General features: G+C 37.4%; 2 protein-coding genes across 17 annotated transcripts in view; one reads left to right on the top strand and one right to left on the bottom strand.

Annotated features, from left to right (window-relative positions):
- IMMP1L (inner mitochondrial membrane peptidase subunit 1) overlaps positions 1-21816 on the top strand; it is a 36888-nt gene extending 15072 nt beyond the window's left edge. For 12 of the 13 annotated variants that reach the window (XM_074842431.1, XM_074842425.1, XM_074842434.1 and 9 more), the window contains 5 exons: positions 669-806; positions 1606-1694; positions 2616-2742; positions 16735-16845; positions 21651-21816. In XM_074842431.1, the coding sequence (XP_074698532.1) occupies positions 702-806; positions 1606-1694; positions 2616-2742; positions 16735-16845; positions 21651-21719 (501 nt within the window). In that variant the 5' untranslated portion in view covers positions 669-701 and the 3' untranslated portion in view covers positions 21720-21816. Of the gene's footprint in view, positions 1-668; positions 807-1605; positions 1695-2615; positions 2743-16734; positions 16846-20495; positions 20550-21650 lie in introns of all 13 variants that reach the window. The other variant, XM_074842435.1, reaches the window with a different exon arrangement.
- The window catches only part of DNAJC24 (DnaJ heat shock protein family (Hsp40) member C24), a 41918-nt gene continuing 28993 nt past the window's right edge, over positions 13873-26797 (bottom strand). Inside the window, exons 4-6 of one of the 4 annotated variants that reach the window (XM_074842417.1) lie at positions 23905-23973; positions 22953-23032; positions 13873-14428 (exon numbers count right to left, since the gene is read on the bottom strand). In XM_074842417.1, the coding sequence (XP_074698518.1) occupies positions 14291-14428; positions 22953-23032; positions 23905-23973 (287 nt within the window). In that variant the 3' untranslated portion in view covers positions 13873-14290. Of the gene's footprint in view, positions 14429-21142; positions 23033-23904; positions 23974-26797 lie in introns of all 4 variants that reach the window. The other 3 variants (XM_074842420.1, XM_074842419.1, XM_074842418.1) reach the window with 3 other exon arrangements.

The following is a 26797-nucleotide window of genomic DNA, read 5'->3' on the forward strand; positions in this document are numbered from 1 at the left end:
CTTAAGATGGTTTGATGCTTCTCTGTTTTGCTGCTGTGTTCAGTTTTAAATACTAGTGCTTGAAGAAAAAAAGATGATTTAAGTTGTACTGTCTTCACGTGGTTAAAACAACTCTATCAAGGGTTATTTAATAAATAATTGCATCTGAGTTACAATATGTGGTCCTTTCAGGAAGTCAAAGCCTGCATTGAAAGGAATGATTACAGCTTTCTAGATTCCATTCATCCAAACCTAGTGGAGGGGAGGATGTTCTCATAACTATTGCAGGTATTTAGACATGTGGCAGGTAAACCTGTTGGCTCTCTTGACTAAAAGAAGCCCAGCTGAGTCAGCGGGGAGCGCTGACACCATTCTCTCCTGTTGATTTCTCTAGTTTGGCAAAGGTGTTTTTGTTTTCAGCTCCCACTCAACTGAGTCTCACTAATGTGGTGGTGAGAGGGGTCCACTGATTGTACATGTGGAAGAGTCTGTGTAGTAAATTAAAAACTTCTTGATGGCATTTGAGTTTAAACTATATTTATTGCCTCAGATATGTCTGATTATTTGCTGGTTTTATTCACTGTTTTTTTTTTAAAATACTGTCCATCAGTTGTTAGACACAAAAGATAGTTTTGTAAATGTTAGGTTGTTTGTTATCAAATGAATGATATTCTTCTGTTTTACTGTAGACTAGAACCAGCTGAGCGACGTAACACTGTACCATGCTTCGCAATGTCCTAGGAAAAACCTTGCGATTTCTTGGGTATACTGTGCAATATGGCTGCATAGCACATTGTGCCTTTGAGTACCTTGGAGGAATTGTTGTGGTAACTTTTCATTTTCATGACATTTAAAAGAAAATAAAACTGTAATACTGAAATTGTTATATGTGATAATGCCAATATTTCAGCTTTCTTCGTTTTCTTTAAAGCTTTTTCAAAGCATGTTTAGTAAATGCCTATTGTTTTGGAGGCAGGTCTAGCCTTTATGAAAGTTATTTCGACTTTAGGCATTGGTATTTTTTGCTAAGTTAATGCTTGAGGCATCACTGAAGCAAATGGGAAACTATGATGAAGTATTTTGCAGAGAGAACATTCTTCCAGAAAGACTGGAGTCACTAATAATGCCATAGGAAATGCTCTTCTCTCCAACTCTGGGCAGATTTCTGGATGTTTTATGTTCCCTCCCTCTCTGCCCCAGGTTCTAAACCTAGCAGATACTGCTGCTGGACACAGGGGAGTTTGGCTGGGAGCTGCTCATTCAGCTTCTGTGATGATTCTCTTTTACAGAGGCTAAAGAAAGGGGTAAGCTGGCAGAGCTTCAAGTGCTGCCTCTAATCATTTCCTGCAGAGTAGGTGCTGAAATGAACCTGTTGGGGCTCGTAGCACCTAGCACAGGTCAGGACCAGTCCTGAGCAAACATGGAGCTGTAACAGAGTTAGAGGCTCTCTGGAGGCTGTCCTCACCTTTTAAATGTATCGGATGTTTCTTGGAGGATCTCCCTTTTTTAGTTGTTCTTTACGTTATGCCTTTTATAACTTATTAGTAAATAATTTGAATGTTAATGTATTTTAGATAAAAGTAATTGGAAATAGTAATTTTTTTCTCATTTATTTTTAATTTGCAGTGTTCTGGACCTTCAATGGAACCAACCATTCAAAATTCTGATATTGTCTTTTCGGAGAATCTTAGCCGTCACTTTTATTGCATTCGAAAGTATGCTGCTTTGTTAAGACAAGATTTTATATTCTGTTTGCCAGAGCTTGTCAATAACCACATTCTATCCATCCTTTATTTTTCATATATTCTTCTGTTTCTAAATTGTAATTTTTCATAAATCTTCTCTCATTGTGTCTGATGGAAGATAATCAGCACATACAGCCCGTTGAACAACTTGCCTGAATTAATTTAGGGTATAGTCTATGACACTTTTACAGGTTTGTCCAAAAACATGGAAAAATTCCCATGTTTTTTTTTCCTAAAACAGTTCTATTGTGTGAGTGTAACATCTCCTCTCTGAGTAGTTACGTCGTACTTGAAAACCAAGCTCTAGGTATTGCTGCGCTCAGATAGGTTGTAGGAAAGTGACCAAATTGTATAAGTACTGTTTATCAAATGTCATTTTATTCTTGTGTTGTAGAGCACAGGAGACTCAAGACCCTCACCCATTTTATTTTGAACTGTTTCACTGTACCATCTAACGTATATAATCAGGAGGCAAAAGTAATGTAAGGTCTTACAAACTCAGGTTAGACATTGAAGTTCCATTGGAAGAATAACATTTGGTCAGTAGCAGTTAGGAACACGGAATCTGTTCAGTTCCATATTTATGTAGCAACAGGGTCAAGTTAAATGGCGTTCATTTAATCAGGGCATTATCAATTAAAATGCAGTCTTAGACGTTTCATAAATGATCTAAATAACAAAGAATCTCTCCAGATGTACTTAAACTGTATGTAAAATTATACCCTGAGTAAAACTGAAAACACCAAAATTGTAGACAAGAATTTTCAGCAGAAGTATCTTTAACGTACATGAATATTTTTGGAGTATACACACTGCTGCGCATACATTCAGCCAAACAGTTTTTACTCAGAGTTCTTCTGTTTGTTTTTGTTTCTGTTTTTTTCCTCTCAGAGGAGATATTGTAATTGTGAAAAGCCCAAATGACCCCAAATCAAATATCTGTAAAAGAGTAATTGGCTTGGAAGGGGATAAAGTCTGCACAAGCAACCCTTCAGATTTCCTTAAGAGTCACAGCTATGTAAGTATTAGAGTTTCTTGCTTTGTAAATTAATGATTGGTTAAGTAGGCCTGGTAGTCTGTAAAGGATTTGCAATATTTGAGTATCATCATAAAGTATGACGTTGATAAATTATTCTTTCTTCTTGGATATGTACAGTAAAATGTAATTTGTAAACTGTTTATGGCAAGCTCTCTTTCTCGGTGTCTTTTGTCTCTGTAGGAAGTGTAGGCAGAGGATATTTTTGCTCTGCCCTTTGCTTAGGTCTTCTTCCCTGGAAGAATACGCTAAAAAATCTCTGCATAAAGTGTAGTACAGATGACAGACTCAAGGGCTTGGTTTTAAGGCCAAACTGTTTCTGTTAAAACACTAAGAAGTGAAAACTTTGTCTCTGCTTTGAAGATTGTGCTTTCAAAAAGATACTTTAGTGTATCTCTTTATTTCAGTGTAACTATTTTAATTTTTCTGAGTATGGTTGGAAAAGTAGTAATTTTCCTAACTTGTCCAAAAAGTCAGGTAACAAAATGAGATGAAAATGAAAAAAATACCCTTAATGTGCTCACTTGTCCTTACACAGATAGACTTAACAGATGTTTGGAAAGATTTGTGACAAAATGTTTTCACTGACTTCTTTTTAGACTACCATTGGAAGAATCATCAGAAATCATGATCACAGAAAAATGTAGAGGTTTTTTTTCCCAAAAGCTTGTTTGACCATTACCTCTGCTCAGCATGCTGAGGAGACATCAGATTTTGCACAGGTGTATTGAATCTTAAAAGCAAGATACTCTGTTGCTTTTTCATATCTTCTTCATCTTCACAATTAGAAGAAGAATTAGCATCTGGTCCATAGCTGAAGTCCTGTACTGTGAAGGTAGAGAATTTTATGGCACATTCCTTGCAGCCAGCTACAGTCTGTAATAGATAAATCTTTTAAGAGATTAGCTACCCTAAAGAGATCTGACTTCACCAGTGTGCCTTCAGGTACCATTGCTTAATTTGTATTAAGCAGCTGAAGTGGAGTCTGTCCTTACTAAAATCGATGGCAAAATTCTTGTCAATGTTGTGTCTAGATTTGGTGTCTGGATTTAGTCACGACCTAGGACCAGAAAGCAAGGATATGATTCATACCCTGTTCTGAGGGATTGAATTTGTTGTTTCTTCCACTCCAGTGTTGAGGCAAGACCTTTCAGGCACCTGCCTCTAATCTGACCTTCTGATTAAGTGCCAGTACCACTGGACCTTCTGTTTCCACTTCTGCCACTCATGGACAGAAAGAGGGAACTCATTCTCTATTACATAGTGAAGGCGAGGACAGAGCATTTAGTTTTTCCATAAAGCAAATTGTGTTACTGTTTAACCAAGGAAAAAAATAAACTCCACAGAACTCCAACATACCTTTCTTACCAAGTTGAAGAAATTTTCTAGCTCCTATGGGAGTAGTAATTTAGATGAAATACAAATTTCCCAGAACAGAATGATCTGAAATGGAAATCTGAATTCTGTGTACACTGACAGAAGATGCAAACTGAGTTTCTCTGAGCATCTTGTTCCTCAATTGTCTTAGTCTTGAAACGGAAATTCAGGAAAGATTTGTGCTCAACAGGGTGTCAGCCTTTCTGGAAACCCTGAGGTAATCAAATGAATATCCAGCAGAACAATTTCTGCCCTAGGTGTCTTGTCTTCAAGTTTAATACAAAATGTAAGGAGAATGAGGGGATGAGGAACGCAGAGTCTAATTCCTGTTTTCCTGTGCATGTATTTTGCAAAGGCAAATGTGTGGAAATACAGCAAAGTGACATGCAAGCTTTCTTAGTTCTTACATCATAACTTGTATCTAGGGGGAGGAATGATCTAAATGGAAATGCTGTCGTTTGTTAGTGCGTATCTGTTTTCCTCCTATCTTTAGTGGTGGTTGAAGAGGTAGATCTTACCACCTGTTCAGGAGACGCTTCCTTTACAGAAGAGTAGATTCTCAGCATAGATATCTGCACTTTATGCTCATCATTTACACTAGATTATTCACTAAGTAAATTGTTCTTGTTGGGGAGGGAAAAAGTGATACGCGTCTGTGTTTAGGTAATTGTCTAAACAGATTCCTTATTTTAGGGAATGCACTTCTAATTCAGATACAACCTTCTTCAAAGCAAATAGAAGCAGCAGATATACAGAGAACTGGCCCTTTGTTTTCACAGAATCATCTGGGCTGGAAAAGACCTTGAAGACCATCCAGTCCAACCATTATGTATTTGGCTTTTTCACAGCCACATCATGTTAATGGCCCCTAGTCACACTATTATCCTACAAAGCCACCCAGACTTTCTTCCTCAAGTCATCTTCAGCCAAGGAACCAAGGAACATCCTTGAGAAGAATTAACCTGAGTTGAGTACTAGGAAAAAAGATTGTCGAAACTGAGGAAAGGCCTTGGCTAGGATCCCAAATGGACAGAAGTGCTGTCTGGGGTGTCTAGCTGCCAGAGAAAGGTACAATTGCAGGCACTCCTTAAGTGAGCAAAGCCTAGAAGTTGTCATGGGTTTTGTTGTTTATATTAGGCTACTAACAGCTTTTTATAAAATGAGAAATCTGAGTGATACTTGAATACAGTGACTCCAAAGTGTGTAAGGTCAGAGAGTTTGTTTTTGTTGCAGTGAACTACTCAGCTTTCCTTGACTAAATTGTCTCCTGTTTTGGGGAGTGAGAGTGAAGAGTTAGTCATGTTTGCAAGTTTATTATAGTACAGTGAATATAAAGTATCAGGTACCGGAAATATTACCAAATTAGGTAGTTTGAACCTCTGCTTCATTCTTCGCTGGTGTTTGCCAACTAACGATTAGGTATTAGGAGTTAGCCAGTCACTGGAGATGTCAAAATAATGGCAGTGCAACACTTACAGCTGAGAGTGAAATCACCTCTAAGCAGCTGCTTCTGTTGTCACCCCAAAAGGAGAATCCTTGTAGTCATGTTAGTAGGAATTGTGCTTAGTCTGCATTGTGTTAGTGTTAGTGTTGGCATATTTTACAGATTTTAAGTTAGGGATTTTTGTGCTTAGAAGCACTATCATACATGATTCTTATTCTGAAGCCTAAGAGAATGCTAAAATGAGATCCTGCTTCCAGTCCTGTTTCATTCATGAATATACTTCTCAGGATGGCTTATATATATAGGTAGGGGAATGGAGAATTCTGTTTACAATTTTCTCTCTGTAAAATTACATAGATGAGATACTTTATTGCTGCAGCCAACCAAGGTAGATACCTATAGATTAAAAAAACCCCAACCCAAACCAACTTTCCAAGCTATAATAAAAATGAAAAATAATTAAAAAAAAATAAATTGAATACATTGTCCCAAAAAGAGAGACTTCAGTTGAGTAGACATGCATTATAGCAGTGGCAGTCATGTGAAAACCTTTACAGTGGTATAAAAATACTTTTGCTGCTCTTAGTTGAAGTAATGCATCCTTTGTGAAAAATTATTTTTGTCAGAGTACACTTAAAGTGTAAGGCTGTACGAAAAACCTGTCTTTGATGGAGTCATTGTTGGATTACAAGCTGATGGAACTAATCCCACATATCAAATTGATTGTATAAATTAAGCACATCCTTAAATTAAAATTTAAGTACCTAAGGAACATCTTTACTTTGGACCCTTTATGGTGGTTCATATGCTAGAGGTTGGATCTTATCTGCAGAGTAATAATGAGGGAAATCTTCCGATTTACATGAAAAGTGTAACAAAATTCCTTTTTTGAGTAAGCTGCTATAGTATTACACAGTTAGGAAAATGTAATTTTTCTTTTCATTGCCCTTTTATTGATATTTGGTATGGAATATGAGTATTAGGCTGGCAGTTTTGCTGGACTCTTTTTTGGTTTTGTGCTCAGTGATGGTGTTTATAGATATAAACAAGTGTATTTACTGTAATAAACATTTAAGAAGGCATAACATATTTTCACTGTATCAGAAGCAATGTGGTATGAACCCAAAAGTTAAAAAGGTAAGGAACTAATTTTTAGTAATGTATTCAGACCTAGTTTCAATTAATAAAAAATATCTTTACTGCTTTATTCATTTAACTATAAGATCTAAGTAATGAGGGTTAATGAGGAAATTACTCAATCACAGTAAACCCCTGAAATGACCTTTAAAAAAACACCTAAAAGGTTAATTTTCATATTTAGTTTTTTACTTCCTGTTTTAAAAAGTCTTAATACAGATCCAGGTTTATAATTCAGATTGAGTATCCTATTGTTATATTTGAGTTTGTTTTAATGCCATTTACTTTAGCTTTAATTTCTTTAGTACCATATGTTCTTGTGCTGCAGTTCCTATTTACAAATTGAAAAAGTGAGGGGTAAGTCATCAGATTAAAACAGCTTGTATGTCATAAACCACCAATATGCTAAGCCTTTGTGTCACTTAAACAAAAGTAGTACCTAATAATGTCACTTAATACAGCTAGAGTCTGTAAATAAGGAACTGCCTTTTGCAAGTCATAGTGATAAAAAGCTGAGATACAAATCCATATCTCAGCAACACTCTGCTGGTAATCAATCACAACACACCACTAATGCTGTGAGACTAGCTGATGTGGGGGAAGTATGTTTACCTTGTGCTAAAATGAGGGTCATTGCGGAGATGGCATCTCTTCATCCTGTGGTTAACTCTAGAGCTAACATAATTCCCAAGATAATGCATCTTACTGTGTTTGCAGATCAGAGAAGTGGTCTTACACAGCGCTATTAACTCTTAAACAGTCCTTGTCAAATGCAGTAAGAATATTATGTGGGTACTAAGGATAACATAATGTTAATGTAAACAACACAAAATCTTACTAGACAGTACTACAGATTTTGGATGCACAACGTAAAATACTGAAAAGTAGTTTGATATTTCAGAGTGCTCAATACCATTGGATAGTCTCTCTAAAATATCCTAAATAGCAATTAAAAATGAAGTTCTCAAAAGGCGAGTCCTTTTTCCTTTTTCCTTAGTATCTTAATAGCTAGTTTACACTCATGGTTTAGTATTCCAGTAATCTTAAATTTTAATAGTTGGCACTCAGGAGAAAGGAATTATCTTAATCTTTCTTCTTCTCCTTAGTTCCAGTGTTCTAGAGACTTGAGAGAAAGTTATGCCATAATTTTAAGCAGCAGGTATGCTAAATGTCTGGTGGGAAAGGAGAACTGATTTGGTATATTTAATTTGCAGATTTGTTCAGTTTGCAGATCCCCCTATATCCCAGTACAGAGAGTTCATGACTAGAGCTAATCTTGAATTTTCTGATAAGTAATTCTAAATCAAAATTCTGATTTGTCAAAACTAAATTATTCAAGGGAAAAGAAACACGAATAATTTTATCAGTCTACTTCCCAGTATTTCCAGGGTTTCTTCTGCTCCATGTGTATTGGTCTTTTTACCCTTGCAGTTTTGGTTTTGATACTTCAGGGTCATACAAGTGGCATGACTTGACCCAACAGCACTGGTACCCTTCACTGTAGCTTATCCTAATGTCTGTGGGGCCAGGTTGGTGGGTGGCCAGACACAGGCAGGACTGCACCATAGCTCAGGCATGGGACAGCAGTGGGAGGCTCAGCTTAACCGCAGCTCCTGAATGAGCTCTCACCGAGGTCTCTTACATGTCTTTCTCAAACAGCTCTTTCTGCCCCACAGTCTGACCCAAGATGAGACAGCTGCACCGTATTAGTTGGTCTTGAGTGCAGGCCAGCTACACTGGGGTTGGGACAGCACTACCCAGGCTCTGACACATTGCCCTGGTTCTTCTGCTCAGCCAACTCATTACTGAAGGAAAACCATAAAGAAATCTCGTTGATTTGAGGGAAGGTTGTTTCAGGATTACTTATTTCTGAATTTATAGCACTAGATGCTTTTCCTCTGTGGAATAGTCTTGGCTGTACTGGTCAGATCAGTTTGAACCTTCAAGTTTTAAGATTCTGTTATTCCTCTGATCTAAGTTCAGTAATAACTTCTAGGAAGCTGCTCGGGATGATGAAACCAAATACTCAAGGACTCACTGAGGATTTTGAGCACAAGTTTTAGTGTGCCTCTATCACATTCACATCTGAATGAAGGACCTATTCTTTTTTTTTTTTTCCTCCTCTATACGTACTAGCTAAGACCTTCCAACTGTCTGAAATACTGAGAACATGCAGAGCTGAGGCTTTTGATTAGCAAAGAGTCAGGTCATTCCTGATGGAGCGTAAACCTGCTGGGTATTGTCCATTCTTGCTACCAGGCTTATTGGCTAGATAACTCTGTACAGGTATGCCTTTGTCCAGGGCATACCAGTGATGGTAATGGGTTTTGTGTTTTAACCAGTAAGTTCCAGCTGGGATTTGAACCCATGGATTTTTTTGTTCTCAAACCTACACTTTAGAATCATAGAATCATTTGTGTTGGAAAAGACCTTTAAGATGGTCCAGACCAACCTTTAAGCTAACACTGCCAAGTCCACCACTAACACATGTCCCTAAGCACCACATCTACAAGTCTTTTAAACACCTCCAGGGATGGAGAGGTGGGACCATGCAAACCTCATGAAGTTCAACAAGGCCAAGTGCAAGGTCCTGCATGTGGGTCAGGGCAATCCCAAGCACAAATAGAGGAGGCTGGGTGATGAGTGGACTGAGAGCAGCCCTGTGGGGAAGGACTTGGGGCTATTAGTGGATGGAAAACTGACTGTGAGCCAGCAATGTGTGCTCGCAGCCCAGAAAGCCAACTGTGTCCTGGGCTGCATCAAGAGAAGTGTGGCCAGCAGGTTGAGGGAGGGGATTCTCCCCCTCTACTCTGCTCTCATGAGACCCCACCTGCAGTGCTGTGTCCAGCTCTGGGGCCCCCAACATAAGAAAGACATGGACCTGCCTCCAGAGGAGGCCATGAAGATGATCAGGGGGCTGGAGTCAGGCTGAGAGAGTTGGGGTTGTTCAGCTGGAGAAGAGAAGGCTCCGGGGAGACCTTACAGCGGCCTCCCAGTACTTCAAGGGGGCTACAGGAAAGCTGGGAGGGACTCTGTATCAGGGAGTGTAGGGATAGGATGAGGGGTAATGGTTTTAAACTGAAAGAGGGTTGATTTAGATAAGATGTAAGGAAGAAATTCTTTCCTATGAGGGTGGTGAGGCCCTGGCACAGGTTGCCCAGAGAAGCTGTGGCTGCCCCCTCCCTGGAAGGGTTCAAGGCCAGGTTGGACAGGGCTTTGGGCAACCTGGTCTAGTGGGAGGTGTCCCTGCCCATGGCAGGGGGGTTGGGACTAGAGGACCTTTAAGGTTCCTTCCAACCCAAACCATTCTGTGATTCCATGATATTCTGATTTTTTCTCAGGAGTTCCAAGATGTGGGTAGGAGATTTATTTTTGACAGTTTTGGCCTATGAACATCTGTAAAATATGAAAATTTCAAAACTAGTGTATTAAAAACCTTAGATCATTTTTCACTATTTAAAGCAATGTGTCTTTGTTTTCAGAAGAGAACCATTGTTTTAATGCAAAGAGAGAGGTTGTAAAAAGTGTGTGCAAAACCTGCACATTATTCTTCATGACAGTAATATTTGCTTATTTTTTAATTCCATTAATTTTAATTTTATTTAGAAAAGCAATGATGGCTAATAATTTAAATTTAGGGTTGCAGCTAGATATTTTTAAAACTGGTTATATAGCTTTTCACGCTGATTCATATCAGCATTTAACAATATGCTCTAGATCTGAATATTAAATGAGACTATTTATAGAAGTAAACAACACATGCAAGTGTTTGAAGTATTAGTTAACACAGTTAGAAATTTTTGCAAGAGCCAAAAAGTGATACTGAGAGAGAGCATATCTGTTTATCATTTGACTGGCATAGATATTTCTGATGTGAAAGTTCTGTGACCTTTCCCACAAAGCAGCGAGTGCAGTGATCAAACCTTTTAAGTTCCAAGTAAGCAAGCTCAGGAACAGCAGTAGTTATTTGTGCATTACACAAAGTTTAGAAGGAGCAACAGTGGTTAAAAAACAAACATTCAAATAACTATAATGAATGCTTTGACAGATTACTGTAACAGCTTCCTCAAATTTTTATTAAAGAACAATGCTCAACTGGTGTGCTTGCATGATAGAGAAAAATGCCTTACAAATTCAAATCTAAGTTAATATACCTTGGCTTCCTTGTTGTATATGAGTTAATATTGCTACCATTGAAGGCTATGTGGTTTTAATATTGGTTAATAATTAATTTCAAAATTTAAAGATAGAAAGTCCTCATATTTTTATAAATTTTCTATTAAAACTACCAAATACTTTATTAGGGAATGAATTAATAATATAAATATTTCATCACAGTGAATTTAATTTCTGTGTTTCTGTTAGTGTTTCATTGTCATCTTTTCTCATAATAATCTCGACAAGGTCATAATATATTCTTTTTAATATGTGTATTTAAACAAACTAGGCCTATGTCTAATTCACAAGCAGCTTAAGCTGTTCAATAAGTAAAAGGAGAATGCTGAACTGTTTGGAAGTACCTACGAATTTAAGGTAAAATCATTCTGTTACATTCTTTCAAGAAGTATTAAATCCCAGGTAATTCAGCCTTTTAGTGATACTTAGAAGATGTTGATTTAAGATCTGCTATACAGTTAAAGTTCCAGTGTGGTTGCTACCATTTCATATCTTTTTCTAGCACAAAAAAGGAGATGTAAATGCTTATGCTGATTTTGAAAATATTGAGCTAATCAACATTGTTGGGTTTTATATAGATGGCAACTTTAATATGAACATTTATGATAAAGCCTACAGAAGTGGTGTCTAGAGGAACTGGATCATTAAAAAAAGAGTATCTGTTAAGCATTATTCACTCTTGGTTCTGAATTAATAAATAAAGGATTAAGGACTAGTTATGTGAGACTTAAAGTATAGAGTGTATAGAAACTCCTGCATTTCTATGGTGTATATTTTATCCTAACTAGATGCAATTTACTTAAATAAGGCAATTTAACCAGTATTTAGTAAATTTGTCATTTGATATTGTAGATTCTTTCATCATATTTCACTTTAATCAAGAAAGGTAACACCTGTGGTTTATTCACAAAAGCTTCTTTTGTTAAATGAACACCCGCAGGCCATGAAGCAATTACATTTGTTGCTTGTACCAAAGTAGGAGGCACTTAAATAGACCTTAGTAGGGATAGATGAGAACTTGCAGACTTTATTCTTTTGTCCAGCACCGAGATTAGTTCTTATCATAGCTCAAGAAGGAAGCCTCTGAACTGAAAAGAAAAGATGGGAATGGTTTAAAGTTCTTCTTAAGTTTGAAACTTTGATATTGCTGGAGGTGATTTGAATACCTGTGACCTTATGAAAGTTCAAACTTCATCTACTCCCAGCTGATTGTACGTGCTGATGTTCTTTGACAAACACAGACTGCTTGTCCAAAAGGAGAGATTGCAACAGATTGGTGTTTATAATTCTCCACTTATTTGTTAAAAATCCCTATTTTTCCATCTTTAGTACCTCACACTCCCCAAAGTCCCCCAAAATCACAAACCAAAAAGACCCCCCCACCAAAACAAAAAAAACCAACCCAAACCACAAAAGTCTATTTTAATTTTGTTGGGTTTGGGGGTATTTTTGAGGCAGATAATTTAATGTTAATTTTATTTGCAGTATATTAGTTTTCTACTATACCTGTTAATGCAGCACAGGCACCTCATCTCTTGAAGTTATTGAGATTACTCAAAGAACAAAGTTTGGTGTCATGTAAAAAGACCAGAAGAATAATTCTTTGTTGATTTGCCCCCACCCCTGCCATTTATGTAAATGAATGTTTTATGCCAGTAAGTATGCATCAAATACCTGACCTATACTTCAGTTTTGCTACTTTGCCACTAAGTAAATGACAACAGCCCTGCAAATTTAGCCAGTTTGTCAGAGTGAAAGATGCTTATTTATCTGAGGTGAAACAGAATAAGCTACTGCTACAAGCTCAGTTGTTGTAAATGATAATCTTGCTCTTCTGGTCTATCTGCTCCTGTACTAGAGCCCTCCAAGCCTTGGAAGGGAGAAGGGGGAAGAGTCGTGTCTGATCAGTGTCCTGTATTCTCATGCATATAAGCTGCACCTCAGATAACTGGTTCTGCCTGAGAACTGCTGTTCCTTGGAAATAAATCCTCAGATAATCTGCACAAAACCAGAGGCACAAGGGTTGCTGAGGCAGACAGTCTGCAGAGGATCAGACGCAGTGTGTTTTCACATGAACCTGCACTGCTGTGGAATTGCTGGGTTTGCATGGGACCCACTAGTTAGTTATGTGAAAATTCAGTTGTTGGGCTTGTGAGACTTTCACATCTTAGTTCTGGCCTATGTGTAAGGGAGAACTGAAATGCTGCCCAGCCTAAGTTAAATGCTTTGGGCATTCTCATCAGTATTTTTTCTATTCACAATCTTTGTGTAGTAATGGTAACTCTGATTTCAGTTGTACTTCTTGGATACAATTAATTTTGTCTAAGATGTTCATGGTCCATGGCCTGTAGATACCAAAATGCAACATTGTGAATCGTCAAGCAAGTGGCCTTCCCTGTGTCTTGGGTTTTCTGGCAGTAGCAGCCTACTGGTGTGTAATTAATGTATTCTTACTACAAATAGAAGTTTTCAATGGTTATTTTTTTTTCTTTGGTTACAAATGTATCTTATTCCTAGCTACTGTGCTTGCATAGCTTTGAGGCATTTCAGATTGGGTCCTGATTCTGTGAAGGTTGATACTCAAAGTTAACTTTATTTGTTGTGGGCAATCCCACTGAAATGAGTGATGTGGTCTAGAAATAGCTTGGCATAAACCCTTGAAGGATTCTGGCTTTAGCCTTTATTTCAAAGGGATATAAACAACTTTTTTTTTTTTTAAATTAATGATTATGGCCTGTCACTAGTATTTGGTTTTACATTTTCATGTAATTCATGTGATTTTTTTTCTTGCTTGTCTTAATTCTAGGTTGTAGTGAAGTGCCTAGATGATGGACAGGCACCATACGAAGGTATTATACTGTATTATCTCTAGATGAATCATACATTGTGACAGTACTCTTAACGACAAATATCGAGGTATAGGGTCCTGTCATACCTTCCATGGAGAACTATGAAACTCAACATAAATGGTGAATTCCAGGATAAAGGAATATACTTTATTGCAGATGTTACCTATAATGCAAACTATGAACATCTTGTCTAGACATGTAATTATTAGTAGTATTAGAAGCAGTGATATGCCACAGCTGGCAAAAGCACTTTATTTTTTATACTTTTGGAGCATGGAAGAAAGATGGGAAGGTCTAGAAGTGTTTGGATGTACCTGTGTTATGAGTGGGTCCTTATTTCACATGGTATCAGATGAGCTTCACGTTCTGCCTATGTATTGAGGAAAGCGAGAAAGCACGGGAACCAGTAAAGCAGAAGGAGAGCTGGTAGTGTCCAGCATGTGAAACAGTAGCACACTGCAGGGAGTGACACTTTTTCAGAAATGTGAAATGTTAATGTGGATTTGCTTTTTTATTTCATTTTAAAAAATCTTCCTTTCATAGTAATTCATGCTTCTCCTTTTTGCATATTGCTGAGATAGTTCTTCAAAATGACAGTAGTTTGATGTATGATTTGTAATTCTGGTAGCTGCTGGAGAGTTTGCATCAGGAAGGTCAGAACACTGCTTTGCATTGTAATATGCACCTGAAAAACAAACTCATGTAAGATATGGACACAATAAATGTTTTAGGTGGGTACACTGCAAGTAAGTGAAGACGAATAGCCAACTAGCCTAACAGTTGCTGCTGGACATTCTAAATAGGCTGTATGCCACAGAATTTTTCAGGAAGATAGGAATGTCAGTACATTCTCAAACAGAGACCTATCAAAAACATGTCCATGTGTGATGAGATGTATATTCTACAAGGGTTATTTGACTCTGAATAGAATTTTTTAAAAACTTATTTATTTTAAATTGACTTCTGGTTGGTTATTTTGTTTGCAAAGCTGCTTGGGTAGGAGGAGGGCCAAAGTCGTCTAGCTGAAACCAACTGGCCTTCCCAGAGAAAGTTCTTCCATGCACATGCCAGCTATCTGATAAGCCTACAAAACAACAAAGGTGGCAGACAAGGTGAATATGGAATTCCTGCATTGAAGGACTGGGAGAACAAGAAGTAGAGGACTTTGACAGAACTAGCAGATCAGTTGAAAACAAACAAGGCGGCGCTCCTTTATACAGGGGACTGTGGAAGGAGACAGTATCAGTAGGTTTCAAAAGGATTTAGACATATTGCTGGTCTACACCTCCACATGTAGATCCTAAAATGATGAGGCAGGGATGTGTGCCCTCTGACATGCCTAACGCACCTATCCAAACCATTCTGTGATCCTGGACACCAGAGGAGTACAGGGGGTGGCTGGGAGAAGATGGGCAAGCTCACATATGCTTTCCATGATGAGTATCTCTCTTTGCCACCGTCATCTCGAGACAAACTGTTGGTTCTTAATCCATAGCTTATACATTTGCCACAGCTCCACAAAGGGACCCTCAGGTACCGTGCTATCCTCAGATCCTGGTCTGGTAACAGGCAGGCGGGAGTGTGACTAAGCAAGAGCCTAAAAGGCTTATTTAAAGACAGGGTTCCCTGTAAGTGTTACCTGGCCAGATACCTATAAGTACTAACAATTACACTTCAACTGCATTTTCCTCAAATGTTTATCTGGGGGACCTGGTTTTGTTCTTAATGGTTTACATCCAACTTTGCTACTAGAGTGGTATTTTATTTTGTTTAGTCTGTTATCCTTGAATTCTGTACACGTAGACTATTGTACTTCTGAGTCCATGTGGCTTGTTTCTAAAATATGAATGTTTATATAGCTCAAAGTCTGAGTTTCATTTGAAGTCTTTTTAAATTTTTTTTTTCCATTTTTTTCTCTGAACTGTGGGCATAGTAATGTTTCAAGTACATACTTGGTTTTGGAAAACTGTATGTTAACTTAAAGTCCACATTAAATATTATCTAGACTTAAAATATTTGCTACTTTTAAATTTTCAGCATGGTTTAGAATTTTAGAAACAAAAACTGGTTAGAAAAATAATTTATTAAGTATTTTGTTTGGTAACTTGTAAGAGGTTGTTTGTATCTGAAATGTTTTTTTTAAAAAAACATATCAAAATAGTGTTGTATACTCCAAGCAGAAATCTTAGTTTAAGATTTACAGTAGCAACTTTTTCATATATGAAAGTTTTATACTCTTGTTTAGGTAACTAATACAGTGATGTTGCTATTTCTCATTTTGTCAATGAGCCAGTGAATGCCATGAATCTATGGTATGTAATATAGTTAATGCATAATATATATAGGCAATGAAAGGTCTTTGTCATATAGTATAAGGTCACCATCATTAATTTTCAAATTATAAAAAGGGATTTGCTGTTTTGTGATCATCATTATTGCAATATAATGTGTTGTGGATTTTGCCTGCACATAGAATGAACTGTGATCTTAATTAGAACTTTGACAAGCCTACTCCGATAAAATGATGAGATTATTCATAATTGATGTCACAATCAATTACCAGTTAGTTCATCATGAATCTACTAACAGGTCTAGCCTTGGTGCTGGCCCCAGGATGTTGATGAGTGTGTGGCTGCCCTGTTCATGCTGTTACTGCGACAGGAGGGCAGATTTTCAGTCAACATCCTAATGACCTCTTTTGAAGTCTATTAAATTAATGACCCTGTCACATTGCTCTAACCTCTTACATCTTCATTTTGGATTTTTTGTGGCAAACCATTGGTTTTTGAGCACATGATAGAACAGATACTTTGGAACACTCCTCATCCCTCCAGATCTGGCACTGTGTCTTACTAGATTCAATAAAAATTAGTTCATTATACAGTATTGAAATACTGAACACAGAAATCAGAAAATATATTGTAAGGCAAACTATGCTTAATACCATTCTATTCTATTTTCTTTTTACATTTCACTCTTGCTTAATCATAGGTGCCTAAAGGACATGTTTGGTTAGAAGGTGATAATCTCAGGAATTCTACAGATTCCAGGTGCTATGGACCTGTTCCTTACGGACTGATAAGAGGACGCATTTGTTTTAAGGTATATATATTTATAGTATCTAAAAATAGTTGCATTAATACACTTTTAATGCCTGGGTGTTGGGTATTAAAACTTGCCTCCTTAACTATTTGCTCAAAGCAAATTTAAAGGAAAGTTTGAACACACCGGCCACTTGCCGTAGAAGGATAATTCAACAGCAGTGGGGTTTTTTTTGAGGGAGGACTTGTTTTTTGAGCAGCACTCTTTGAGCAGTCACTGCTTCTGAAAACTGAATGAATTATTTTGCAAGCAAATCCAAACCTGATAAAAACACAAACGTACACCCTACTGCATGGATATACATTCCATCCTTAATTTGATTCTTGCCTCTGCAAAATGGTAGAAAAGGGCAGCTCCATATTTCACTGTTGTAATTTGAGAAGTGTAGTTCCACAGTTCAGAAACCAAAATGGAGGAAAACATTCTCTTTCTAGGACTTGCATACATACTTTAGACATGTAGACTGCCTTGCTGCTTTTTAGACTGTCTGTGATAAAGCCTTAACAGTAAAGTCAAATCTGTGCCACTGTAATTGTCTGCCACATTCTATTTTCAAAAAATGCTTTGAATTAATATTGTATTGTATAAACCTCCATGGTTCCTTCTCCTTCTGTTTCAACAATTCTACAGTTTTATGTCACACTAAATTACTTTTTCATTTTATTTACACTATTAATTTACTTATTTACCAAAAAGAAGAAACTAACACAATTTCCTCTCTGTAAAAAGTTTAATCTAAGACACAAGGAGTATGTATTATAGATTTATGCACCAGCTCTTAGAAAGCTAGATTTAAAATGGTGCTATTCAGAACAGTAACAAAAGGTTTTGAAAACTGTTCTTCATATATTACAACACATCCACAAAAACATAATTTAGCACAGCTGTATTACATGAACAGGAAAGATTAGATCTTTCCACTTTAACAAAGTTTTATATACTTAATTTACAGTTTTTATGAACACAATTTAGGACTTTTCAAAAAACCTTGTAGCTATTGACCATAATCACTAATTGTTTACTAAACCTCAAATAACATGTCCCCTGTCGGCCCCACCACCAAGTTTTGTCTGACCCCTGTTCTTTCTGGATTGCATTTGCTTTGAGTTCTTCCCTAGTGTTTGTTCAGTGCCCTTGGTTCCTCCTCTGTATTGTTTGCCTTACCATGTACACCAGAGGAAAAAATGCTCATTCTAAATAGGGCTACTTTTATGACGCAAGCTTTAGCTTGGGTTATTAACTGCTAAAATACAAATGATGCTAATATGCTGACAGCCCTCTTTATAAGAATGCAGTATTAATAATCTGACTGAAAAAAAATTTTGTCCAACTGATACTAGTATAGAAAAACTGCTGTTTACTACTTTAAGGGAACTGTTAGCAAATAATGTATATATTAAGAACCTATGAATGTGGACAGCTATAATTATTCACAGTATCTCTCCACAGCAATAAATTTGTGTCCAGCTTGTACTCCCAATAAGGAAGATGTTTGAGAGACTTTAATGAAGTGACTAACAGGACTGAACCTTAAATTTAGCAAGCAGTAAACTCTGTAAAATGAATAGAACTTACACACAGATATTATATATTGAAGAAACAGTTTAGGACTCCAGAATATTGTCTGTTTAAAAAGATAGTATGCAATCACTTGATACTTAAATCAAAATAATTATTTAACCAAGCTTTATAGCAGTTGTTTTATAATGGTGCATAGAGTAGTGATTATTAACATTTTAATGAGATTTAAGTATATGGTGCCTAAAATGAGTTTATTCTTGAAATGAGTGTTTATAGTTTGGGTTGTTTATGGTAATTGACATTAGAATATTAGAATCTTGCTATTATATGCTGCTGTTGAGCATTACAGTGAAGAACAGCAGAATACAGCAAGTCCACATGGTGGTATCTAATTAGTAGACCACTGGCCGAGAAACCTATGTACGCTTTTTAATGTAGTCTACTAGAGGTTTGGCTTCTCTTTCATGCAAAATCTTTTACCGCCTTGAGAGTGGAAGCTTATGTGGCTTTATCTTAAAGTGGATTTTAGAGAAACAGATGTAATAGTGCCTCTGAATGCTGTTACATTTTTAGTAATGGATGCAAAAAACCAAATCTAATTTGGAAGTAAAGGATTTCAACAGAAGAGAGCGAGCTTGTACCAAGTTTGTTTAGGCAACCTATTCTTGGCAAAACATAAATATTCTCTCTGTAGCTTACCTGTGAAGTTTAGACCTAAGATTCTCAGTCACTGTTGGTGCACCATTTTTTAACCCATACAGAAATAATAATACTTGATTATATTTGCTCCTTTTTCTCCCTGCCACCGTATCAACTGCCACTCCAAGAGACAAGTTCATTCCATGAAAAGGCCACTGAAATCAAAGTAGCTGCAAATTCAGTAAAAGCCTAGGGACTCCCACTTTGACAGAACTCATGCTTCATCCTGTCCCAAGTAGGATATCCTGTGCCTTTCCTGGACTTAGGCTCCATGTCAAACATAGACCTGTAGTGTATCTTCAGAAGAGCTAGTTAGCCCTATTTATCCCCCATCCATCAGATCAATTCTTGGCCAAACCAAGGTAGGCAAGGGGAAACAGCTGCTAATTGGACTAGCCAGTTTGAATGAACAAGTCACAGTCAACTTCTGTCATTTAAAAAACCTGGGAATTACTACACACACTGGCATCTTTGTTTCACAGAGAAGGCTTGTTCCATCTCCCTTCCAACCATGAGTATTGTTTCTCATGTTCTCTTATGCATGCAGATTAGATAGAACATCATTTTCATTCTAACTCTACCACTAAAATTACTGTGGTGAATTTGAAACTAAATTGTCAAAATAATACTTAAAACAAATTTGATTATTTTCACTGAAAGAAAGTCAAGTTGCAATGGGTGTGATTTGAGTTGCCTGAAATGAGATTTGTGCCAAAGTGAATGGCCTAAGAAACTTCCTTCTCCGGGCCTTTACTCAGATCATCTTAGATTTGTAATATGGGACATTCCTATTCCCTTTTACTCCTATTTGCCTTTGAGGCCAAACAAAGACTTGACACCCAGCCTGCAGCCAGCATAGGCCCTCTGGAAAGCCTTGAATTCCATAGCTTTGCTTCTAACCAGGACTACAAATATCCTTCTGTTGTTGGTTCGTATCTCTGTATATTTCTGTGGAACTTAAAATAGCTCACTGGCTAACATGCACGTAGAGACAAGGCGTTACCTCTGTGTATTGCTGTTTATCAGCAGATGTTCCTCATGCTCTTCCCTAACTGCACACACCAAAGACAACATGTATTTTCTAAGATACTTGCACATGAGAGCTTTGAGCCTTTTTCAGAGCCACAGAATTTAGGGTCCTGAGATGACTCATCCTTCTGTCTTTGCCAGGGCCAGGCACAACCCAGCTGACGGCAATTTAGCACAGTGCTGCAAGGGGCCGGACAGAGGCAACTCTAGGGAGCCTCTAGCAGCACATGGTCCCAGTCTAGTAGTAAATTAATGCTGTCTTGCTACACCTATCCTTGACTGCCTCCGCCTCTTCTGTCATTGTCTTTAGTGCTGGGGACAAGTAATGGGATTGAAATGTCAAACCTTGGCACTGTGCTTCCTCTTTTAAACTGAGAAAATTACTCTTTCACTCCACCCAGAAAGCAGCAAAGGCTCCTTCTGTGCTGTGGCTGTTCCATGAACTCAGTTAAAGAGTAAGTTGCTGTTCCTGGAAGGTGACTGCGTACCTTCCTTAAGATCAAATTCTAAGGAAAAATGAGCAAGATAAACATCATACTGACAGATGCTTTGGGAACAAGGTAGTGTGTCATCTGTCTCTTAAGTTGATTCATCTTGAGCAGGGACTGTGAGATTTTTATGGGATTAGAGCCACAGAGGGCATTCATTCTTCAGCATCATCTCTTTCCCTTCTTCCCACTGATCCCCTCATGCCATCTTTGAAAGAACGTGGTGCTCAGACACAGGCAGTCAAGGGAGGCAAAGGACAAAGTGTAAAAGAATGTCCTTGATGCCCTATTTTTTTTCCATCCAAGACCAGCCTACGTGTAATTAGTGAATGTTCAGAGGAAAGTACTCCTGGGAGCATTCAGTTGTATGAACAGCTAATTTCTGCAAAGTTTTTTCTTACTAGTGAGCATCATTCCTGACACTTGTGCTTGTACCCGGTCATGATTTGTGCTCCTTTTTCTACCTAGTAGTCCCCTTCTCAGAGCAGCCCCTTGGTTGAGAGCCCCTGACGGGGCAGGCACTCCACCTCTTTATAACTATCGACACTGTATAAACTTACCTATAAGCCTATGGAAATTTTTTCCAGTTTTTAGTGTTTGCAGTTCAAATGCCCATCTTGAAAATACAGATGTACACCTCACAGAACTACTTTCCCTGGGAGGTAATGGCCATGGTATTCTTTCTTCTCCTAGATGGATCAAAAATATGTACTTTGTCTTTTAAGTTAAGAGGTTTACAAGCTAGAAAACTTTGAATTTGAAATATATTTTCTAGGAATGTATTTATTTCCAAGGCTGAAAAGAAATGTAATTTGTGAGGCTCTCCATAGCAAAGCATGTTGTGTATAAATTAGTGTATTCTCCAGCCACTATGGAATGATGATTCCTCCTGATGTATAGTATTTATTACTCCTAGTAAAAGAAACACACAGGTGAGAGAAGTTCATATATCCTGTCAAACAAGAGCTAAAAAATTATGCGGTTTATGAAACAATTACAGCAATAATGAATGAAAATACTGAACTTTGAGTTGTGATTAAAATCTCTTGTAACTATTTTATTTTACAGATATGGCCTCTGAATGACTTTGGATTTCTACGTGCAAGCCCCAATGGCCATAGATTTCTTGATGATTAAAAGATTTAAGTGACTATTGCCAGCTTTCATAATATTTTCTACTAAAAATCAATGGAACTATTTTTGTTTAGAATAAACACAAGTATTACTTGACAAAGATGTCTCTTTCTGAGATTACAGCTAACTTGAGAGTGGGAATGATATACTGCTGTCATCAAAACGATATGCCTCTTATTCTGTTTCCTCTGGCACAGTAAGTGCTTGGATTTATTAGAAAGTTTTGGTTTTTACAAGCAGCAGAGGTTAGCACTGACTGTTAACAAGGGATGAAAAAGGCACAGTGCACTATGACATTGTCACACACCCAGAGCCACACATAGGCTATGCCTGCATTAGCAGGTAGGGGGGCATGCTAGCATTGGAACTGAAAACAGTAACAGTGGGGTTCCGGATCTGCTGGTCACATGTGTTTTGTTGGGTTTTCCTTAAAAGCGTCTCCAGTTTGGCCTGGTGGTGTGTATGCCCAGTAGGTGTCAGAGCACAGCTTCCTGGTTAGTTTTCACCCAAGGAATGAAGACTGCATTTGTTCACATGATGGATAGAGTCACTTCTAAACGTGCTCCTGCTCCAAGCTGAAACGTAGATGCACTGTTACAGTTACCTGCTACTTTGTACTGACAAACCAGCCTGTTAAATCTGCAAGTCTCTGCCACCTCTTTCCAGGGCTTAAGTCCTTGTGAGGATTTAATGAAGTTAAATATTTAGCATAGAAGTAGAAAATGTTCCTGTTTCCCAGTAATGCACCTTATTCTTCATTATCTTCAAAGCATTCTCACATGTATACCTCCTGATTAAATTTTGTCATCTGAGCTGTTAAAAGGATTTAACCTAAGAGGTAGGGCCCAAGGTATAGTTGATATACACTGAGATTGAAAGCTACTTTGTTGTTTGCTGGGAAAGAAATGTAATTTAGAGTATGAGATATATTCCAGTTGTACAGAACTTAGTGTTCTGTTCTGGAGTTTTTAAATAACTAGCTCTTCAGCTGCAGAAGGAAAAAAAAAAAGCGCAGCTTCATGTCTGCAGCACTATGTTGGCAAATGGTGGGCACACTTCCTTTAAGCCTGACTGAACTTGTTCTTGTAGTGCCCCCCTTTTCTTTAACATACATTTCTTTAGCAGATGCTGTCCCCCGTTTGTCCAGTCTTTTTAAAAGTTTGTAATTCTTAATGTGCTTGATTGAAACAATCATTGAAGGATCTCGATAACAAGTGAACATGTGTCACAACAAACCAAAGATACATCTTTGATTTCACTCTTGAAGACAGTGTAATTCCCACCACATCGACATAAGAGAGTATAACATTGTTCATCTGCCAAAAGAGAAAACAGAAAAGCCTTTAGTGCTTGAGAAGAATCAAGAATTTAGTCTGGATTTTCTTCACAAAGCTGCTCTTAGTAACAAATGACCTCCCACTGCTGGATTGTAACTATCTGTACCTGTGCTAGCATTTGTTGCTCAAAAAATAACTATACTTTGAAAATGTTTCAGTGATTGTGAGGCATTCTTACACCAAACAGTCAGGGTCGGCATAGTCTCTTTAAAAAAAAAAATCAAATAATAAAAAGGTGCACATCAGTGAAACAGACAGATATTAAAAAACCCAAAGGGATGTTAGTCATACATATGACAGATCCAGAATGGTTTCAAAGCATCTGCTAACCCAGGAAACAGAAGGGAAAGTAGACAGGATTTTCCCCCCACAGCTTTAAAAAAAAAAAATTAGAAAAAGCCATTCGTTCAGAAAGTAAGTAAATAATAAAAGCTGGAGTAATATAAAAGAAGGAAGTAACCCAGTGTCAGATGAAAAAAAAAAATCTGTATGAAAACACTTGCATTCTACCATCACAGAAAGAACAAGAAGATGCATGAGAGATCTGGGAAGAATCTGGAAATCTAAATACTCAGTTATACTACAAGAGGAGAGCTAGGTCAAAAGTGGTACTGCAAGGTGTGTTTGGGGCGGGGGGTGGGGAAGAGAAGAGATGAAGGAGGAATGCAAAGTAAGTATCACAAAAAGATAAGTTTGAATTCAGGTAATCACAGAGAATAGCTAAATCTGAGGAAAATATAAAAAAGTAGAACTTACAGTAAGACAACATAATGGTGTAAGATGCAGAAAAAATAGAAAACATTTGCAGTGACAATGAAAGGCAGTGGGAACAAGTAGTAAGACACTCATACCTTCATTCCAGGACATATCCTCAAGATAAATTTGTGCATGTAGTGGCCATTCTTTTGTCAGATTATCTTCTATAAAGAAAACATGACAGATGTTCAACTCTGACAACATACAGGTCCTTATTTCTTCCTGATAAATTAATAGTTTTATGTACCTAGCAGTCAATCTAGTCCCTACTAAAAAGTCATACCTAGACCATCTTACCAGTTAAAAATGCAGTTCTCTAAAATTTTAGTTTCCATATCTCTGCATAAACTGAAAAATGTCCTACTGTGTAGCCAGGAGAAGTAAACGATGAAGATTTATTACTGAAACCAGTACTTTTGTGAATGTGAAGTTATGGGCAAACTTTTGTTTTGATACAAATACCTTCTAAAAGCCTAGCTGTAACTACAGTTCCACAAGCTGAAACTGAATCTCTACTTACCTGTACTTTTCACAAAATAACAGAACAGCTGAGGTCACCTAATCAAACTCTCCAGCACAAGCAGTGTCAGCAAGACCAGGTTGCCCAGGACCATGTCCAGTCAGATTTTAAATATCTCCAGATGGAGACCCCACAATCTCTCTTAGGCAACCCATTCTCCTTTAGAAAGAAGCAGCCAAATACCACCCCCACCCCGCCCCCGCCAAATAAGCACCAAGTGGTAGGATTGCATGTGAGACCACCACCAAGATTCCTGCAAAAACATACTTCTAACAAAAGATAAATGAAAAACACTTTTAGGGGAAGACTAGTCCAAGTGTTCTTTTATGATAAAGAGTCTCAGCATAGAAAGGTCAGTTCTGGCCTGCACCTGTGAGATCTGTTGCCATTTGATCCCCTGGATTCTTCCAACATTGAGTACAGCATGAAATGAAAAGTGTACAATACAGATGAAATTATCGAATGCAAACTGTTCAATACAAATTGTTTTTTACAGTTTGTCAGCACACTCATATTTGATTGTACAAAGTTTACACCAAGTTCTTTAACTTTACAATATAAGATTTTGTCAACAAACTTACAAGTGAAGCCAGAAAAGGTAATATACAAAAAAGAAAAAAAAAGGGACATAAACCTCTTACAAGTTACTACACAAAACCTCCCAGCTGCTGCCTGACACCTGGAAACTCCAATCCCCAAACACTGTATTTCAAAGAAGCAGAAATGCCTGAAAGCTGATCTTTAGCACATACACAGAAATGCCTTAGATTTGGCAAGACTCAGAAGCTTAGTGCTTATTTAAGGTTTAAATCAGGTTGTTATTGAGAAAGTAGGTGTTCCTTCTCTTGAATCAGTGAGTTTTTAAGCAAGTTTTATAGTTTAATAACATCAAGCTTTCTAGAGCATGTAGTGTTGCCTACAGCCTTCTATGAAAACTAAGTTGGCAGTGAAATAATTTCTTATTCCAGAGGTACTTATTGAGCACTTGCTGAATAAATCAGAGGCCTAGATGATTTTGTGTTAATTCTCAAGAGATTGCCTTACCTACTCACTAGGCTGTAGGGTACTCTAAATGGTTCCCAGCTCCTTCTATGTAACTGCTCATTGCTCTGGACTAGAAAAGTAGAAATAAGGGACTTCACAGCTACCTCCCTTGCTGGAGGAGAAGGTTATTTGAGACTCATATTGTTACCAGTACTGAGTTACACGGTAGGCTTACTTATGGACGTCTGCTCAAACTGTAGATCTCTGTGTACTGAGCTGTGCTTTCTGAAACATTCCTGAACATATAGGGAAAATTGCAAAGACCTGATCATCTACCATAACTTGAAAAACAAATTTTAATTCACAAGGACAGCCTGACTGGCTTTGCCATCTATTGGATTTGTCTGACAACAAGAGGTGAAAAGATTCTGCAGCTCCATTGTCTCAACTGCAGGATCTAAGAAAACACTGGCAGGCTCATCAGAGAGGTTTATGAGCCTGCAATTCAAAGAGATTAAAAGGAAAAATCTACTGAGATTCTTTCAGGCTACAGAACAACATTAAAAAACTATTAGCAGCTTGGTTCAGTAAAGCTTTACTAGAGCCCTTGCTGGGTCATTCAGAAATCGTAAAAGAGGAAAGGTATTTAGGTTTCACTTGAGGATACAATAAATATTTCTTGGGCTATTTAAGGCTGAGTTTTAGGGAGAGGGTTGCAAGCAGTAAATGGAAGTTTAACCCTTTTAACAATTTACAGTAATAGTAGAAATAGTCATACTTAAAAGATTTTTCTAGCTCGCTATCAGTCATATATCCTTAGGATTGATTTTTTTTTTAAAAACCGAACACAATGAAAAAAGTTCAAGACACGTACCGTCATTCAAATACTGTTCATGGTATCTACTCTATCAAAATCACCACAGTACTCAAAACCTGGATGCTTTCACAAGTTAATTTTTCCTAATAGGCTGTTTAGTTTTTAGACAATGACTTAAGTTTGAGTCTCTTGCATTGATTCAAAATAACCATGATTAATTTGAACTTATGAAAAAAAAAAATCATGCGTTAAGAATTTTCATAACAAAAAGCTATGTTTGTTAAAAAAACACAAAAAAATGCTGCTTCACTTGTAGCCAGTGCAGATGAGAATTAACTCTGAAGAGCTATGGTAAAAGGCTTGTGTTCCAGCACTAGCTGAGGGTCTACAGCCATTATACCCATGGCTAGAAGGAATATACACTTCTGTCACTTGAAGAGTATAACCTGCGCACTGTAAAGCCTAAAGTAACAGCCATGTTAAAAGCTTTAATTTGGTCTAAAAGTACTTCAAGAAGGAATTTTCTTAAGGAGGAACAACTAAAATATGCTGCATTAATTTTTTCTTTCTTATAATAAGGTAGTCAAGGTGTCCAACTGCCATTTCTGCTAGCTATTAAAAGCATTTTTGTAGGCTTTTGTCTCGCTTCTCCTGCTTATACTCATAG

Source organism: Strix aluco, chromosome 16 (assembly GCF_031877795.1).
Source record: "Strix aluco isolate bStrAlu1 chromosome 16, bStrAlu1.hap1, whole genome shotgun sequence".
Taxonomy (NCBI): Eukaryota; Metazoa; Chordata; class Aves; order Strigiformes; family Strigidae; genus Strix; species Strix aluco.